Source organism: Schistocerca gregaria, chromosome X (assembly GCF_023897955.1).
Source record: "Schistocerca gregaria isolate iqSchGreg1 chromosome X, iqSchGreg1.2, whole genome shotgun sequence".
Lineage (NCBI taxonomy): Eukaryota > Metazoa > Arthropoda > Insecta > Orthoptera > Acrididae > Schistocerca > Schistocerca gregaria.
In genome coordinates, this window is record NC_064931.1 from 25,158,485 (window position 1) to 25,178,119 (window position 19,635).

The following is a 19,635-nucleotide window of genomic DNA, read 5'->3' on the forward strand; positions in this document are numbered from 1 at the left end:
ACGTGCTCTAGAAGGTGTAAGTCAACTACCCTGGCCAACAAGATCTCCGGATCTGTCCCCCATTGAGCATGTTTGGGACTGGATGAAGCGTCGTCTCACGCGGTCTGCACGTCCAGCACGAACGCTGCTCCAACTGAGGCGCCAGGTGGAAATGGCATGGCAAGCCGTTCCACAGGACTACATCCAGCATCTCTACGATCGTCTCCATGGGAGAATAGCAGCCTGCATTGCTGCGAAAGGTGGATATACACTGTACTAGTGCCGACATTGTGCATGCTCTGTTGCCTGTGTCTATGTGCCTGTGGTTCTGTCAGTGTGATCATGTGATGTATCTGACCCCAGGAATGTGTCAATAAAGTTTCCCCTTCCTGGGACAATGAATTCACGGTGTTCTTATTTCAATTTCCAGGAGTGTAAATGCAGATGCTAGCGAAGTGAGCAAGTGGCGCTGTTGTAACTGACCACGAACGGCCCCTTTACAATGGCTTCCAATACGTTGCATGTGTCAAACGTAGTCAGAAGAGTGCTCCATGCGATTTTGAGTGCATATTAACGCAGCTAAGTGAATCCGAACGTAGGGAAATTGTTGGTGCTCCTTTGGTGGGTGAGTCAGTAAGCACGGTAGACGAAGTGTTTGGTTTTTCGATAGGCACCGTGTCGAAGATTTACACCGCACACAGGGAATGTGGAAAAACATCATCCGTTAAGTCACAAAGCAGACTAAATTTTTATTGAGTGATCGTGACCGTAAGTCTTTCCAGTGGCTCGTGACGAAAAAAATAAGAGGACGACAGCTGAAAATCTAACCACCCCCCCCCCCCCCCCCCAATTCCACTTTCCGGTTTACTTAAAATAACGGGTAAAATAAAGGTCGCACTTGACAACAATACAAACATTTTTCAATGGTATAATGACTCGAGTTCACTTGCTTGAACTGGTCGAACCAGACGTCATTTTAAGAAATGAAAAGCTGAGAATTCTCATGCCCGGATCCCATCTCATTCAGAAATTACCTACAGAACATTCAGATGGTCAGACAGCTTTAACTGATAACTATAGCAAAAAGCTTATCAGGATTAAAACATTGGTCGTTTTGATTATCTACTGGCGCGACGATCTTTCTATTTCGACTTGCACAGTAACTCGTATTGATATTATGCCGTACCTTTCTGTGCTCTGTCTTCCACTATATTAGCGTTCTCAAGAGTTCGTACTCGTTTCGGGTATTTTTCTAATGTTCTCCTTGCGGTATAAATTTCGTTGCCACTAAACGTAATAAACATTTCTTCTGCCAGGTTTATTCTAGCCATCCTATATTAACGGCAACATGCAAGGTGACCATCCCATGAGCTTACTTGAAAACACCTGTTACGCTGACGAATAAGTGAAATAGGCAAATTTTTATTTATAACTGCGTGTCGAATGAGGCCGGCCGGTGTGGCCGAGCGGTTCTAGGCGCTTCAGTCTAGAACTACGCGACCGCTACGGTCGCAGGTTCGAAGCCTGCCTCGGGCATGGATGTGTGCGATGTCCTTAGGTTAGTTAGGTTTAAGTAGTTCTAAGTTCTGGGGGACTGATGACCTCAGATGTTGAGCCCCATAGTGCTCAGGGCCATTTGAACCATTTTTGTCGGATGCGTATTGCATGTTCGCTTAGTCCATTCCACACAGTAGACGCCTTAAGGTCGGCAGCACCTTGCTGAAATTTATGGGGTAGTATCGAAGGGACACACAACAGAGTTATGCATCTGGTGGAAAAGAGCTGCAATCTATCTTTCAGTCTCTAAAACTTTTGACATACAACAGATGTAATTCAATTTTCCGTGAAACATATGAGTCAAAACTTTATCTACGATAATAATAGAAACTGAAGAAATGAATTAAATCTTCTAGCTGTGACACAAATTTTAATTCATTTTTCAACTTCTATCGTTTTGACATTCAGATATGTGTTGGCATACGCTGGTGGCATAGAGCTTACGATAGTACCGATGGAGGCAAATGACAGTCACGCTGGAAAAGAGCCGCCAACGCCCTCCGGCAGCCAGTATTTAGATACCAATGGGTCAGTTCTAGTCTGTATGCCGTGCGAGTTCCAGCCTCTCACTGAGACGGAGTCACAGTCAACCTCCAGCTTAGAGACAGGCAGCACATAGTGAACATAACAGTGTTCATAGCGAACTTTGTACTTCAACAGGAGTGAAGCTAAAGTGGACTACATAGGAGAGCTTGTACCACAACACATAGAATCTTAAGTTAAGTAGCTCTCTGTTTATGAATAAAGAACCCAGTTAATAATTGCGTGCAGTATGTGTTATAGAACGAGGGTACGGGCCACCAACCAGCATCCTCTCCTTAACCCCCCTCCCCCAACCACCAATCGTACAGCTCTATAGAGACAACGAGATGACTAAATGCGGCTAACGAGGAATCAGCAAGTTTCACGAAGATACAGTTCGAAGTTCACCCCTATATTATCATTCTTATTACTGAATCCAGGTAGGTCCGAGTTTATTGGAAACAATGAAATCCTGGTAGACTTCACACAATACAGAGTGGGGTCCTCTTGAGTCATAGAAATCTGATTTGAATAGTGTTGGTTACGTGAGTTGAAGTGAAACAGTGAATGGTGTAGCGCTGCTAGAGAAGACCTCCCTCTCCATCGTCAGTCCTGAACCTGAGGCGGCCAAAGGCATGCACTTTTTACAATTCATACATCTTCTGGAAATCTACATTACTTTCTACTGGAGAACACCTAGCAACTTCAGAAAGGCCCAGTGTCAATATCGGAGTGTCTACAGGGCACAAAACAGTAATCATATTTAACTAACGATGTCCAACGCTCGTATTTAAAAATCTATTTCACACGCCTTATGTACCCAGCTGTGTCACTGGTTGCCGTCGTGAATATCATCCACTAATTTATAAGGCTCATTTTTTGTCAGATGTATTTAACCAGAAAAGCATTCAGTATTGCCATGTCGTTATTGTGACATTTGTTGTAAGAGCCACGACCTTTGAACTGAGTAAGAACATAGCATCCAGCATTTCACCAACAAGGAGTTTTGTGACTGATACGTCCAGACAGATTATTCTGGCACATTAAAGGCTGAAGGCTGTGGCGCAAGCTTGACTGCAGGTAGAGAGCAGTCTTTCTATTCGCCACGGTGGTCGGAGGGGAGGAGTGGCGAGCCTCTCGGCCTACACGATTCTTACCCCCCCCCCCCCTTCCCCCCAAAGATTCCGGTACTCACTTTCACAGAAGGCTGAGGGGACCTTAGCGCGTCGTGGAGGGAATGGGAAGAGGAAAAAATCATGGCGCCCGTCCGGCGCTGAATCCGGAACGTTCCAGGCCGGGGTCTAGTGCTAGGAGACCAAGGCTGATGCTGTGGTGTGCGATAATGTGTCGAACACTGCAGGAGGATGCTAACTCTAAATGTAGAAACGTGTAAGTTAATGCGATGAATAGAAAAAAACAAACGCGTAATGTTCAGAGACAGCATTATTAGCCTCCTGCTTGACATAATCACGTAGTTTAAATATTTGGGCGTAACGTTACAAAGCGATATGAAATATAACGATGGAACGAGGATTGTGGTAGGGAAGGCCAATACTCGACTTCAGTTTACTGGGAGAATTCTAGGTAAGTGTGATTCACCTGTAAAGGAGACCACATATAGGATGCTAGTCCGACCTGTTCTTGAGTACTGCTCGCGTGTTTTGGATCCGTACGAGTTCGATTTAAGGCAAGGCGTCGAAGCAATTGAGAGGCGAGCTGCTAGATTTGATACTGATAGGTTCGAACAACACACAAGTGTTACGGACATGCCTCGGGAACTCAAATGAGAATCACGGGAGGGAAGGTGATATTCGTTTCCAGAAACACTACTGAGAAAATTTAGGAAATCAGCATTTGGAGCTGACTGCAGAACGGTTCTACTGCCTCCGACGCACACTGCACGAATGGGCCACGAAGGTAAGATACGAGATGTTAGGGCACTTACGGAGGTATACAGACAGTCGTTTTTCACTCCACCTGTTTTCGAGTGGACCAGGAAAGGAAACGACTGTTTGTGGCACGGGTACCCACACCACGCGGAGAGTTTATGTTGATGTAGATGTAGATCTGGTGCACTTCCTGTTCTTAACTTTCCTCACAGGAATCTCAGACACAAGTCAAAAATTATTATGAAGATAATTTTTTTTCAGACAAGATTTTACAAATTTCCTGCACATGAAAACTGTGTGACGGACCGGGACTCGACCCTGAACATTTGTCATAAGCGGGAGAATCATCTGCCTATTGTCCGCCCCCGGTAGCTGAGTGGTCAGCGCGACAGACTGTCAATCCAAAGGGCCCGGGTTCGATTCCCGGCTGGGTCGGAGATTTTCTCCGCTCAGGGACTGGGTGTTGTGTTGTCCTAATCATCATCATTTCATCCCCATCGACGCGCAAGTCGCCGAAGTGGCGTCAAATCGAAAGACTTGCACCAGGCGAACGGTCTACCCGACGGGAGTCCGTCGTCACACGACATTTCATTTCATTTCATCTGCCTACTGGGCTATCCAGAAAACCCAGAATGAAGTTTATTCTCTGCTGCGGAGTCTGCGCTGATATGAAACTTCCTGGCAGATAAAACTGTGTGCCGTAGCGAGACTTGAGCTCGAGACCTTTTCCTTCCTCGGGCAAGTGCTCTACCAACCGAGCTACTCAACCCTGACTCCCGACCCGTCTTCACAGCCGCAATTCCGCAGTTCCTCGTCTCCTACCTTCCAAACATCACACAAGCTCTCATGTATATGTACATGTGCATGTACATGTGTTAAAATTACGAACAACTTCAGTTGGAAAGACCACATAGATAATATTGTGGGGTAGGCGAGCCAAAGGTTGCGTTTCATTGCCAGGACACTTAGAAGATGCAACAAGTCCACTAAAGAGACAGCTTACATTACACTCGTTCGTCCTCTCTTAGAACATTGCTGCGCGGTGTGGGTTCCTTACCAGGTGGGATTGACGGAGGACATCGAAAGGGTGCAAAAAAGGGCAGCTCGTTTTGGATTATCACGTAATAGGGTGTGGCAGATATGATACGCGAGTTGGGGTGGAAGTCATTACAGCAAAGACGTTTATCGTTTCGGGGAGATCTATTTACAAAATTTCAGTCACCAACTTTCTCTTCCGAATGCGAAAATATTTTGTTGAGCCCAACCTACATAGGTAGGAATGATCATCAAAATAAAATAAGAGAAATCAGAGCTCGAACAGAAAGGTTTTGGTGTTGGTTTTTCCCGGGAGTGGAATGGTAGAGAGATAGTATGATTGTGGTTCGATGAACCCTCTGCCAAGCACTTAAATGTGAATTGCAGAGTAGTCATGTAGATGTAGATGTAGATTTACACCTTGCAGAACTAGCATTCCTCGAATAAAGGAGATATGGCTTAGCCACAGTCTGGGAGATGTTTCCAGAATGAAATTTTCACTCTATAGGGAAGTGTGCGCTGATATGAAACTTCCTGGCACATTAAAAATATGTGCCGGACTGAGACTCGAATTCGAGACCTTTACCTTTCACGGGAATCTGCTGAAAAGTTTCATATGTAGGAGGTAGTCTGAGAAGTTTAGAAAGCAGGAGAGGAGTACCAGCGAAAGTGAATGTACAAAAGCAGGGATATAAGTCGTGCCAGGTTAGCTCAGTCGGTAGACCATTTATTCTCAAAATGGAAACGTTCAGTGTTGGACACCCGTTCGTGCATACAGTATGACTCTCCTATGAAGTTTTAATCAGCGCACTGAAGTGTGGGATTTAATTTTGGAATACACAGGGCGTTCGGAAATTCCCGTTACGAACTCCAATGGCTCGTAAATGAGTAGATAATACTATGAATTAGAAAGCATCTCCAGAATCTTATCGTTCCCGTGTTACAACCATTTGAAAACATGTAGGTAATGCGACAACTTTTACAAGTAATATACTATGCGTCACCCAGTACAGCACTTGTTTTGCAGTTTCACTCACTAACAGCCAAATAAATTGTTCGTGTGCTCGTTGACGCGTTTTCCTCCACGTGTTGCAGTACGGTCTCTTCCATTTCTGGTGCGTGGCATCTTCTCGGAGCAGCAGAGTCACACCTGATGCCGGTGAAGGTACCCTTTCTCAAAGATGATGTGCAATTGTGCCGAAAAGGGTATGCAATGGCGTCGGAGGTTATGGATGACGATCTCAATAAAGACGACGAGCAGCCCTTCCATTAGCGTGAGCTTTGCAATTCAGAAGGATCGTGTCTGTTTATTCTGCAAACGTGTCATCAACCACGTTCCTCTAACACTCACAGACACGGGAATGAGCCTCGAACCAGGTCAGAGAGGTAAGACAGACGTCAAATGACAACAACCGGTCCAACGTAACCACATGCCACCATGAGTACTCTGTTGCATACCTACCCAGCAGACATGGCTTCGAACGGCTGTAGCATGGAAACAGTAGGTTTCCGGCCGTGGAGTCCTGTTCAAAATACACACATCAAATAACGTTTTGCATCACCCCAGCTGACAGAACTCCTGAAGACAGAGGTTGACTGTGGATATTGTATCACAGACACAGTCCCTTTGACTGTTCAGGGATGTCACTAAACCCGCCCAAAGAGGTAAACAACCATGTATAAGCAGCTCCTATTAGACGGAGGCGGTCCGACAGCCGATCTGTTCCAGTCATTCCACCAGGCAGGAGGTACACGGCTAGTGTTGTCTGTAGTTCAACCATGCCTAGACGGTCAATGCCGCGGTTCGACAATGTCCACACTGTTACTTTGTGCCAGGAAGGCAGTATTGCAACAGGGGTGCTATGAGATCGCTCTGCATTGTTGCCAGATGTATCCAAGATGGCGGCGATGACGTTATCCAAGATGGCGTCATGTAGACTTGGCAACAGAGAATGACGTCATCCAAGATGGCGGCCAAGACGTGTTTTTTGCAGGTGTTTGCCACTGGGTCTGGACTCGAACTGGCCATGACGCCATTACCATTATCCAAGATGGCGGATTTTGGCGGGAAGTTTGTATTTTGGCAGAAAAGTGCCACACCCCCCCGCCCTCCCCTAGAAAAATGGCGGGAAGTTCAAATTCCAAGAGGATAATGCACCACGCCACTGTTATCTCTACTAAGCGAAAAAAAATTGTGGGAAGATATCTCACTTAACCTACCTCCACTAACCTAAGTAACCCGTCCTATGAACTGGCACCAAGTTTGAATTTTGGCGGTAAACAAAGCCCACTTGGGGTTTCGGTGCTAAGGTAAGAAAATGGACACTTGTAATAACCTCAGTCGCCCGATCACCACCTCCTCATAGGGATTCGTGGGAAAAAAGGACCTGCCTTTACTATTTAACCAATTTTATGCAGGTGTTTGCCACTGGGTCTGGACTCGAACTGGCTTAGCACATTTCGCCACCAGCAGAGGGCGCCCTCATGACGTCAGGTGATGACGCAAGTACCGTAATCCAAGATGGAGGCACCCAGTGCGTCCACCACGAGGTCCAGAGTTCAACTGACCTAGAACATTTCGGCGCCGCTAGAGGGCGCTACCGTGACGTCAGATGTTGACGCAAGTACTGTTATTCACGATTGCTGCAGCCAGTGTATTTTCCACGTGATCTAGTTCATATTGCCGCCACCAGAGGGTGGTGTCGTGATGTCAGCTGATGACGCAAGTACTGTTATTCAAGATGGCTGCATACATTTTGTTCGCCATGTGCTCTAGGACACAGCCACTGCACGATCCCATTACGTAATCCAAGATCGTCAATTGCAGTACGTCAAACGCACATCACTCCTGTAGTCAAGCGCTGAGACAGAGAGAGAGACAGATGCTGCAGTGCTTTCTCTCTCACACGTCTAAACGGCGAATAGAGCCCACGGGCGCCACAGATAGTCTTGACACATTCCTCTAAACGGACTCTTTTGTGACGGCTCCCAAACCCAATGTTTTCGGCGGTACTTTGGAGCAGCCACCACAAATTGTGTAAAGCGTGGGTAGTGACCAGGACGTAGCTATGTCTATTGGCCGAAAATAATTAATGACGAAAATTGCGCCAGCTAGAATGAAGAGATAACCTATCTTTATTTCTGACGAAACGTGTACCAGCAATACAAGTCCGAGTAATATCCAAGAGTAATCCGTGTAGTGAGCCTAGTCGGATACAATAGCAAATATCACACTGTAATGGCTATGCTATAAACTCCACGAAAGGCTAGCAACACACAATCGACAATAGACTGTTCGTGTCGGGGCCAGCGCTCCTCATTATATGCAAAAGGCAGAGGGCGCTGCGGACCCGAGCTCAGCCATGGCGCGACCTCTTCCGTCGGCGGTAACACCCAGCGACGCCGACGGCCGCGACAGGAACTGTGGCCAGCGATGTCACGGTCAGGGCGCGCGTGCGCGAGTTGGTTGGCTGGTTGGTTGGTTGGATCCGTGGATACAACAGAATGTGATTTATGCGGTCCTCCCTATTGCATCTTGGTTGTAAAATCGAGACTTCAGCGTCATAACTAAGTTAGTGATAGGAGCTTGTGAGGCGCTGAAATCCATGTGTACACATTTGCCCGACAGATGTGCTATTTACAGAGTTAGTGATGGAATGACTTGCAATTTTCAAATGTCGGACACTTCTGCTATGCGTCTATCTGTTTCCTTGTAGGATGTATCCCCCCCCCCCAGTAACGATCATTTTATATAGGCCTGATGAAGGCATTGTGTAATTTCTGAACGGTGATCTAATGTGAACAGTGGACACTATACATTTCCGGAAAGCTATATTGTGCTTGTATCACGAAGAGCAAGTGTTTTACGGTTCGATAACATTTATTGAGAAACCGGGAAGGAGGATGTATGTCATGCACTTGAACTATATTTCTCACAAAGAAATATTAACAGCGCTACATTCCATACGTTTTAAGTGCAGAACATTGTAGCCTTAGTAGTGCTTGTGTTTATGTTCTCTCTTACCAATACCTTCCAGGTGCTGATCCTAGACTCCAGAGCAGTACTTTAGAGTTGACAGCTTTATTGATTTACATAAAAATGCGTCGAACTCCATCCGTCTGGAGCTCCGTGTCCTATAAAAATCATTCTTTTCTTGTTTTTCTTATCTGTCTGCTATTACATGATGGCACTTTGAAATCTGTTACTATAAATCGATAAGGAGTGCTAAGCTCCTTGACATGGAGGCATCTCGAGATAGGTGAGGACTCAGAAAGCTCCATTCATTTAAGAGAGGTCGAGTGTAGCGGTCTGCTTCTGCTCGGTTGCAGGTTAATTCACTAACGGTGCATCAGGGCTGGTTGGTCTAAGCCAGTGTGAGGAGGGTCTTTCACTCTCTAATTTTACCCTAAGACAGCGAGAATACTCTGTGACTCTCATACGCATAGAGATAGATCGTAAAATTAAACACTATGTTCGAGGTGATAGAAATATGTGGAGCGCTGTCTGGTATACTTTGATGATTTATTTGTTTCAGAATTAACACTGAATGGGAGTACTGCACAGTCATTTATCCATATTCGCAATGATGTTCGCAAAGTCGAGAGTGGGTAGTTTAACTACGGTACTGAAATTGGGGAAACTTGCTGTCAGATCATTGGCCGGTGTTGAAGTTACTGTAAAATTCTTCACGCTATCAACTGTGATGTTTATTATTAGAGTACATCGATGGTGACTTTTTGATCACATCTGTGCACTCATTACCACATAATGTTTAACTGATATGGCTTGTTTGAGTTGGGGAACAAGTTTTCTTGGATGGAAAGCAACTTATGGGGGTTGCTAGCAGTGAAACAGTGATCACGTACATGAGTGAAATATGAGAAATCAGTCGAAAGGTAGCCCAGAGTCGTTAGCTATTCCATCAGTGTGAGAGGCGAGTCTAAATTTAAGGCTTGTGAATGCCTTTAGGACTGTAGTTTGGAGACCTACGCCCACGCCGTAAGACTTTTGCAGTTTGCTTATGTTGTAACTGTCGTTTATTTAAATCATCCAGGGTTATGCTATCCGCCGTAAGAATATGATTTACAAGGTGCAAAGTCTAGTTTCCTGCGAAAGCCCGTCGATCAGAACTTCTTAATGTTAGTTTAGAACCTTGCACAGGCCTCGAAGTCATGGCAGAAGGAAACGACGTGTTTGGCATTGTACAAAAGCATGTTAGAAAACATTGTTTTAAACAGGACCAGAGCAATTTAGTATAGTCAGAGGGATACGATCATTCGCCTAGACTATAGATGGTCAAACTTTGAAGTGGCCTCTGTGGTGCCTGTAAATTTAATAGGCGGCAGTAGCGGTAGCAGTTTGAGGTAAGGAACTTGGTAAACAGTTAGGAATGCTTGGATGGCTGCACACTTCGCTATTCTGGGGAAACATTGCAAAATCTCTTTCTCTGTGCTGAAGCCCCACCGCAGCTATGCGTCGGGGAGTACTGTGAAATCGCTTCCTCCGCGCTGGACCGCACTGCAGCTATGTGTCATTGTGCCAGCATCGGTGCCTAATTGACTTCTAAATGGGATAATGTTTTATAGTTCGTAATTTTTCTGTGTTGGAGGTACAGAATAACGATGATAGCATGTTGGGCTGATTGATTTGAATGGACGTGGATCTGTAGTACATGTATGTAGTTTGGGGACGTACAACATTGCGCGCATTTTCGCCGAATGGTCAAAACACTGTCCTGTTGCGCTAACTCAGGTCGTTCTGTTTCTACACTGGTTGCCGAAGGTGGTGGGCATGTCTTTCTCCGACTTCTGCTCACTTCCGACTTAAATTGGAACCATCACATGCGGAAAGCTGTGGAAATAGAAGCAGTTGCAAGAAGCATAGGGGCTGGCTAAAACCAAGCTGAAATTTTACTGTAGCAGCTAGGTTTGGGAAAGGTGACTCGTTTCGAGATATGGGAGTGCTACAAATATGATTGAGTAGTCGTTGTAATCATGAAAGGAATTGTCCATATGATCCAATGCAGGCATGTTCTTGAATGGAAAGAGCAGTTTCCAAATGCCCGACATCATTTCTAGCGGATAGCATAACACATTTTTCTTCTTACGAGCTCAATCGGCACATCATCTACTACTACTGTTGGTGTTCCTTCTCAAACAGTCATCGCCTATAGCCCACTGGATATATCGCAATACCTCTAATATGGTGTCGAGACAGAATGCAATAGAAATACTATAGAATTATCTAGTTGCGATGGCGTGAGGGAGTCGCAAATACCACTTACATACCACGTTCCTTAGCCGAATCACTTTCAAAGTTGAGTGATTTTATGACGAGGTTGCATCGTGGACGGATAATACGCATTTCTACGATCACCGTCATGGTATTTGTGCGAAAAAAAATACGACCTCATTCAGAGGTCATGTCGTACCTCGATTTGTAAAGCGGGTATAGCTTTTAACATGGATACTTGTGTGCACCTCTAGAACCAAGACCGCTTATGACAGTAACATGCAGTAGTTGGTGCGATCGTTTCATTTTTTTTTTTTTTTTACAGCTAGCTGATTAGGTCTCCCTTTCTAGCACACGATGGTAGGACTCGCAAGAAAAACCTAAGAGACATTCACACCCATCGTTGATTTTCGTTCAGTATTATTTCGTATCGTAGGCAATCAGTTATTGACGGAGTTTTATAGTTAGTACTAAGGGATGCGTCATATGTTCGCATTTGAACAAGAGGTTTTATAAAGTATGTGTTTGTGGGAAGGAAATGACTATGTACAGTCGTAAGGAGGGCATGAGTTTGACGTGGAGTGCTGTGATAGCAAGGTGAAGAGTATGTCCAGTCGTAAGGAAGGTACAGATATTTCCATTTCCAAAGCCACTGCCGACAGCATGGTGTATTTCTGATACTTCACTCATTGTCGAATGCCATTCAATTGAGACCGCGATCGTAACATTTAATTGTAATTATAACGATAAAAGATATATTTGACCGGTTTTCTAGAATTATTCCACGTATGCGTGGCCTGTGGTAGTAATGATTCACGTTTCCCGTTAGCGAAAGCCCCTGTCCGAATGCATAGGCCTGTTGGAGTGTAGGAATGTATCTGAGTTAACTCCGCAGTTCTCTACATGACAGACCAGTGAACTAATACTTGGTATGTATTGGGCGGCTTTCGTGATCAAGTGTAAATTGGAGAAGATGGTGCGTTTGCGCTGGACCTTTATTCCCTACCATGAAAATTGTTCGGTTGACTACTTCTGCAAATTTAGCACCTTTATTTAGTTGAGAGGAGATCGATTGTGGTGTGTGGAAGACACGTTTGCTGTTCTCCAGACATGGGAAAGGTCTTAGTTGGCTTGTAATTTATAGGGCTGATTTGGGATCTGTTATATCATCGACATCGGTATTCCAGAGTGTAAATAATAGTTTCCTCTATTTGTTTCTAGTTACTCAGTCTTTTACAGCACGCTGCACCTCGCTAAGGTTTGGGGTTGTATAGATATTATTTAGAGTCCATATGTTGGGAATTAGGTTGCGCTAGCAATCGGTAGGATGCTGTCTAATGCTTGATATTGAGACGTACCACGAAAATGGTATAATATTATGCCGACAACACGGAGATGTGTGCAGAAAAAAGCGAGCAAGCAAGGAAGCAGGAGCAGTAACGCGTTTGTGCCGAGGAAAAACGAGTGCACGTTAGTACACGTTTATGTACATTAATGTATGTGAAAGTCTTCCCTTGAAATACACCACTTGGATTTCATTCTATCTCGTAGCCATTGTATTTCAATATTCAAGCTCCTTTCCTCAGTGGGAGAACAGTGGAGTTGAGTAAGACTCTTTCCGTATTTGACGGTAAGTATGAGACATTGCGAGGTTTAGTTGTCGGTGGAAACGGCGCTTCCCTAGGACTGGGGAGCATAGTGACATATAGCCGGTGTGAGTGTATGCATACGATAACTTTTTAGGGTCCTGTCCAGTTATAAAAGATAGCTGTACTGTTGTGTAAAATGTTTATATATTGTATTGTAACGTTAGTGTGAATTACGTTTTGTAAAATTTCTATATATTGCATTGTAAAGTTACTATGGTTTATGTTATGGCATGACTAGAGAGGATGAGTGTGTCCTATCGTAAGAGTCTTTCCGTATTTGACGATATGTATGTTGTCAGTGCAATATGACGATCCGTGTAAAATAACCGCTGAAAGTATCTTCTACAGAAGGAAAAAAAAGGTGAACAGTACTTCGATATTGGCGGTATCAGTATTTCGGCGGGTAAATTCGATAACAACCAACCAGAATGCTCGATTCATTGACATCGTTTGTACTGGGATATAGGAGCCTCTTTATAGCGGAGGGAACGTTTGCGTATGTTTGAAGCACGAAGGTTAACACGTGATGGACTGAGTACGACGTTAGACCTGCGAGAGAGACTGCATTAGGCGCTATTTTAGTAAACAGGTTTCGTTAGAATAAGAATTTTTGTGCATGCAAGCTCAGACATCTAGAAAGCAAGCGTTAAATATTTCTGGGACACTATACAATTCCCGAGAGGTCGACATGGCTGATATTTTTTTACAAAGCAATGTGACGTAAGAATAACATTGGGAACGTTTTAGATGGCGAGTCGCCACACGGACGTTTTGCAGCGAGGTGTCAGTGACGTTGGGGTGGGTACGCATCTCGTATGTTCCGTTAGGGGCAGAGCACGCTGCGCTATTCAATCATCAGCGGTAAAGACAAGTGCTGGCATGCGGTGTCTCGCGTATGGGGCCTGCGCCTTGGAGTTCTGTGACATCGGTATATAACAGTAAATGTATACTCGAAAATACACTCCTGGAAATTGAAATAAGAACACCGTGAATTCATTGTCCCAGGAAGGGGAAACTTTATTGACACATTCCTGGGGTCAGATACATCACATGATCACACTGACAGGCACAGGTAGGCACTGCGTAGGATCTTACGGTCTTGACGTGCATCCGTGCGTCGCTGCGGTCCGGTCCCAGGTCGACGGGCACGTGCACCTTCCGCCGACCACTGGCGACAACATCAATGTACTGTGGAGACCTCACGGCCCACGTGTTGAGCAATTCGGCGGTACGTCCACCCGGCCTCCCGCATGAGCACTATACGCCCTCGCTCAAAGTCCGTCAACTGCACATACGGTTCACGTCCACGCTGTCGCGGCATGCTACCAATGTTAAAGACTGCGATGGAGCTCCGTATGCCACGGCAAACTGGCTGACACTGACGTCGGCGGTGCACAAATGCTGCGCAGGTAGCGCCATTCGACGGCCAACACCGCGGTTGCTGGTGTGTCCGCTGTGCCGTGAGTGTGATCATTGCTTGTACAGCCCTCTCGCAGTGTCCGGAGCAAGTATGGTGGGTCTGACACACCGGTGTCAATGTGTTCTTTTTTCCATTTCCAGGAGTGTAGAAGCAGCTTTCACGTCAGCCGTGTCGACCACACGTCCATGCGGCTCTGCTCGGAGCGTCCACGCTCTGTAAATAAGTCTTCGCTCCCATCCGACTGTGTCATCATCGGCGTCTATGCGGCCACGTATTGCGATAGGAATTTCTCTGGTGTCATGGGATGTGACTGTCTCATGCCTGAGAGCACCTGTGTGTAGTTTGACAGCTGCCGACCACGTCACTTCGCGGGGTGAACGGGGCTGGCGGACGGTGCTGGCGCGCGTTCATTGCAATATTTTTTGACCAGGTCTCTAGGCTGTGCCATGCACTATTTGGACAGTTTTCAAGTACTGAGCGTGCCTACACATCAGTGTGCTGGATTATTTAGGAGTCGTCTGCAAGTTTGTAATTGAATTATTTTGTCAATTGTTTGCGTGTCTGGAGAGCGTTATTTAGAAGTAGTCTGCAGGTCTGTGGGCTGTGTGAGATGGTCCCAAGCATGTGAGAGCGTGTGTTTTGTATCAGTGTCATAAATGTACTCCATCCCTAAACAAAATGTTCAAAAATAAATAGGATTCACTCCTTCCTTACTCTCCCCAGCAGCCATGCGCAGTCTGTGTCATTTTTGCGCCTTTTCCCTCTATAGAGCACCATCTGGGTTCTATGACGTAGAATCACGTTACGAATGCAGTAGCCAATAGGAGTGCAGCATTCTAGGCGTTGGGGGTGCTTTGTCATGAATGAACACTGCGCTCCTAGTGGGAAAATGTGAAAATTCTCATTTTATAATTGAATATCCGAATGTTACATTCATTTATGGAATATGATTACAGTTGAATTGGAATTAAGTACTTAGGTAACTGATACATTAGATGCACGATGTAGGTGTCTCTTATGTTCAGTTACTTATGTCACTTATGTTCGCTGGCATACTTCGATAAGAGTATCTGCGGCGCCCGCTGGCCCTACACGTGAGGCACACGCCATTTACCCCACCACATAATGTCATCATCTGATGTCACTACTGCGCCCTCTGGTGGCAGCAATATGAACCATACAACGTGGTGAATTCACCGTCTGCCGCCATCTTGAATAACGGTACTTGCGTCATCACCTGACGTCACGACATTGCCCTCTGGCGGTGGTGATATGTACTAAGTCAGTTGGGCTCTGGACCTCGTGGTGAACACACTGGGTGACGCCATCTTGGATTATGACACTTGCATCATCACCTGATGTCATGAGGGCGCCCTCTGCTGCTGGCGATGTGTGCTAAGGCAGTTGGGCTCTGGACCCAGTGGCAAACACATCTGCATGAAATTGTTTAGATAATAAAGACAAGTCCTTTTTCCCACAAATCATTAGGAGGAGGTAGCGAGTGAAATTAGTACAAGTGTCCCTTCTTTTCCAGCATTTTTGTACCTTAGCAGCGAAATGCCAAGTGAGCTTTGTATACCGACAAAATTCAAAGCTGGCACCAGTTCATAAGAGGAAGTCGTGGTCGGTTGATTTAGGTTAGTCGAGGTAGCCAAAGTGAGTTTTCTTCCAGCGATTTTCTTTGCTTAGTAGAGATAACTGTGGTGTGGTGCATTATCCTGTTCGTATTTGAACTTCGCGCCTTTTCCTGGGGGAGTGGCACTTCCCCACCAAAATTCAAACTTACCAACAAAATCCGACATCTTGAATGACGTCACCCCATCCATATTGGATGACATCATACGCTGTTGCCAAGTGTACACGACGTCATCTTGCATGACATCATCGCCGCAATACATGTGGCAGCAATGTAGAGTGATCTTGTTGCGACTTCTCCCTCTCAACAAGGGAAGTGTCCAGGCGTTTCAGGGTGAACCAAAATGGTGATGTTTTGACATGGAGAAGATACAGAGAGTCAAGAACTGCTGATGACATGCCTCGCTCAGACCGCCCAAGGGCTACTACTGCAGTGGATGACTGCTACCTACGGATTATGGCTCAGAGGAACCCTGACAGCAACGCCAACACGTTGAAAAATGATTTTTTCACAAAAGACAAGACATCAAACTATGCACAATATGCTGCATGATGTGCAACTTCACTCGTGACGTCCATGGTGAGGTCCATCTTTTGCAACCAGGACACCATGCAGCACAATACAGATGGGACCATCAATATGCCGAATGGACTGCTAAGGATTGGTATTAGGTTCTCTTCACTGATAAGTGTCGCATATGCCTTCTACCAGCCATCGCCGGGGACACGTTTGGAGGCAACCCGGTCAGGCTGAACGTCTTAGACACACTGTTCGACGAGTTCAGCAAGGTGTATGTTCCCTGCTGTTTTAAGATGGCATAATACGGGGCCGACGTACGCCGCCGGTAGATGGCGCCCTAACGGCTGTGCGATACACGAATGCCATCTTCCGACCGATATTACAATCGTATCTGCAGCATACTGACGCGGCATTCGTCTTCGTGGACGACAATTCGTCCCCCCAGTCTGCACATCTTGTGAATTACTTTCTTCAGGATAAAGACATCGCTCGACTAGTGTAGCCAACATGTTCTCCAGACATGAACCCTATCGAACATGCCTGGGACAGATTAAAACGGGCTGTTTTTGGACGACGTGACCGACCAACCACTCTGAGGGATCTACGCCGAGTCGCCTTTGAGAAGTGGGACAATCTGGAAAAACAGTGCCCAGATGAACTTGTGGATAATATGCCACGACGAATACAGGCATGCATCAGCGCAAGAGGACGTGCTTCTGAGTATTAGAGGTACCAGTGTGTATAGCAATCTTGACTGCCAGCTCTGAAGGTCTCACTGTAAGGTGGTACACCATGCAATGTGTGGTTGACACGAGCAATGAAAAGGGCGGAAATGATGTTTATGTTGATCTCTATTCAATGCAAAACTTTTTTTGATGTGTGTTTTGTGTACTTTTGTTCAAATGGCTCTGAGCACTATGGGACTTAACCTCTGAGGGAATCAGTCCCCTAGAACGTAAAACTACTTAAACCTAAGGACATCACACACATTGACGCCCGAGGCAGGATTCGAACCTGCGACCATAGCGGTGTCGCGGTTCCAGACTGTAGCACCTAGAACAGCTCGGCCACTCTGGCTGGATATTGTGTACAAATTCGACTCTATAAGTCGTAGAAATTTGTAAGGAGTATTTCCAGAGACCTCTATTACAGTGTTTGGTAAAATCGACAAATTGCATATTCACGAGGTATCCAGCAGCCAACTCGTGCTTGGGTATTGCGTGCAAACGGTGTTAACACATTCGAATGTGAAACAAGTGCGGAACTTGTCGACTGTTGCCGACTCTGTGGGAGGTAAAGGCTGGTGTTTTGCGGATGAGGAACAGATACACGCCTTCTTACGTACCGACGGCGGGCTTAGGCGGCGGCGTGTCCGGCGCGAGCGGCGGCGCCTCCCGCAGCAGCTCGGCCGGCGGGTCGGCGGCCTGCAGCGGCTGCAGCGTCGACTGGCGGCGCGACCCCAGCTGTGGCCCCGCCTCGGGGCCGCCGCCCCCGCCGTCGCCCCCGCCGCCCCCGCCACCCCCGCCGCCGCCTTGCGACGCCTCCGTCACCGCCAGCGCGGCCGCCGACAGCGACGCCGACGCGGACCCCGAGGCCGGCACCACCACCGTCGTACGCCGCGACACGCCGCACCCCATCTCACTCCATGTTCGGCTCTGCATCACAATCCCTCAGGCACTTACTGCTCATTCGTGAGCCGTTACACACAACCAAAATGTAACAACCGGTAATGCAGTGTTAGGGCAAGCACAAATTTTTCGACACCAGCAGCGAGCCGACGTAGTTATCAGTGGAATCCTGTTCCTCTTACACTTAAGTGATGAAAATAGTTCGGCACCTCCTAATATCGTGTCGGACCTGCTTTTGCCCGACGTACTGCATCCTATCGACAAGGGATTGACTCGACGAGTCTTTAGAAGTCCCCTGCAGACGTTTTGAGACATGCTGCCTCTATAGCCATCCGTAATGGCGAAAGTGTGGCCGGTGCAGGATTTTGTGCGCTACCCGACCCGTGAATGTTTAGTGGGGTTAACATCGGCCAATCTGAGTCGCCAACTCATTCGCTCGAAGTGTCCGGAACTTTCTTCAAACCAGTCGCGAACAATTGCGGCCCGCTGACATGGCGCATTGTCACCAAAAACAATTACATCGTCGTTTAGGAACACGAAGTGACACTAGCGTCTGTCATCTGCTGCTGTAGTCTATTAATACAGCACTTCACCGCACTGTCGTAACGGATACGTCCGTCGTACCTCCCACGTTGACTTTTGCGGTTATTTCACGCAGCGCTGTTTGTCTGTTAGCACTGACAAGTCTACAGAAACGCCGCTGCTCTCGATCGTTAAGTGAAAGCTGTCGGGCACTGCGTTGTCCGTGGTGAGAGATAATACCTAGAGTTTGGTATTCTTAGCACACTCTTGACACTGCGGACCTCGAAATAGTGAATTCCGTAACGATTTCCGGAATCTAATGTCCCATGCGTCTAGCTCAAACTACCAGTCTGTTAATGCCCGTCGTGTGGCCATAATCGTGTCGGAAACCTTTCCTCACGAATCACCTAAGTAAAAATAACAGCTCCAGCAATGCACTGCCCTTTTACACCTTGTGTTCGTGATACTACCGCCATCTGCAAATGTGCGTATCGTTATCCCGTGACTTATATCGCCTCGGTGTGTGTTTGGGACACGTGTGGCAGCGCAGTAGGTCAACTATCAAACATTCTGATGAGTACCCCTGGTTCTACAACTTTTCGAAGTCCTGTGTTAAACTCAAGGACGAAAGCGACTTTCCCATTACGTATCACGGTAAAGCAACATAGCTCGACGAAAATTCGACCGTACATAGAACTGCTACAGTATAGTACAAAAAGTAATTGAAGAAAATACACAATCGGAAGAATAGAAATGACACCTTTGTTTAAAGACAGTAAATACAATGAAGACACAGTCAATGATGATCGTCCTCTGGACACTGCAAAATCAGCGACGTGTTTCTCAATACGGTGCTTGATAAACACAGACGGCAACGGATGCTCCGCAGCACTCCCTCGCTGGCTGCGAGACTGGTAAGGAGTTCTTCTGACAGGGCGTTCCATTCCTCCACTAACTGCCGGATGGTCGCTCGTACACGTCCACACGCTGCAAAACGTCTCCCTGACCCATCCCACAAGTACTCGATGAAAATAAAGACTTGGAAAC

At 46.4% G+C, this 19,635-nt stretch overlaps 1 protein-coding gene across 1 annotated transcript in view; it reads right to left on the reverse strand.

The window, feature by feature from the left end:
* The window catches only part of LOC126299568 (uncharacterized protein CCDC198-like), a gene marked incomplete at its 5' end in the record, with an annotated part of 82,192 nt that extends 64,285 nt beyond the window's left edge, over positions 1-17,907 (reverse strand). The window contains 2 exons of the mRNA XM_049991567.1: positions 17,784-17,857; positions 17,897-17,907. Of these exons, the coding sequence (XP_049847524.1) occupies positions 17,784-17,857; positions 17,897-17,907 (85 nt within the window). The remainder of the gene's footprint in view (positions 1-17,783; positions 17,858-17,896) is intronic.
* Between the last annotated feature and the right edge of the window lie 1,728 nt (positions 17,908-19,635).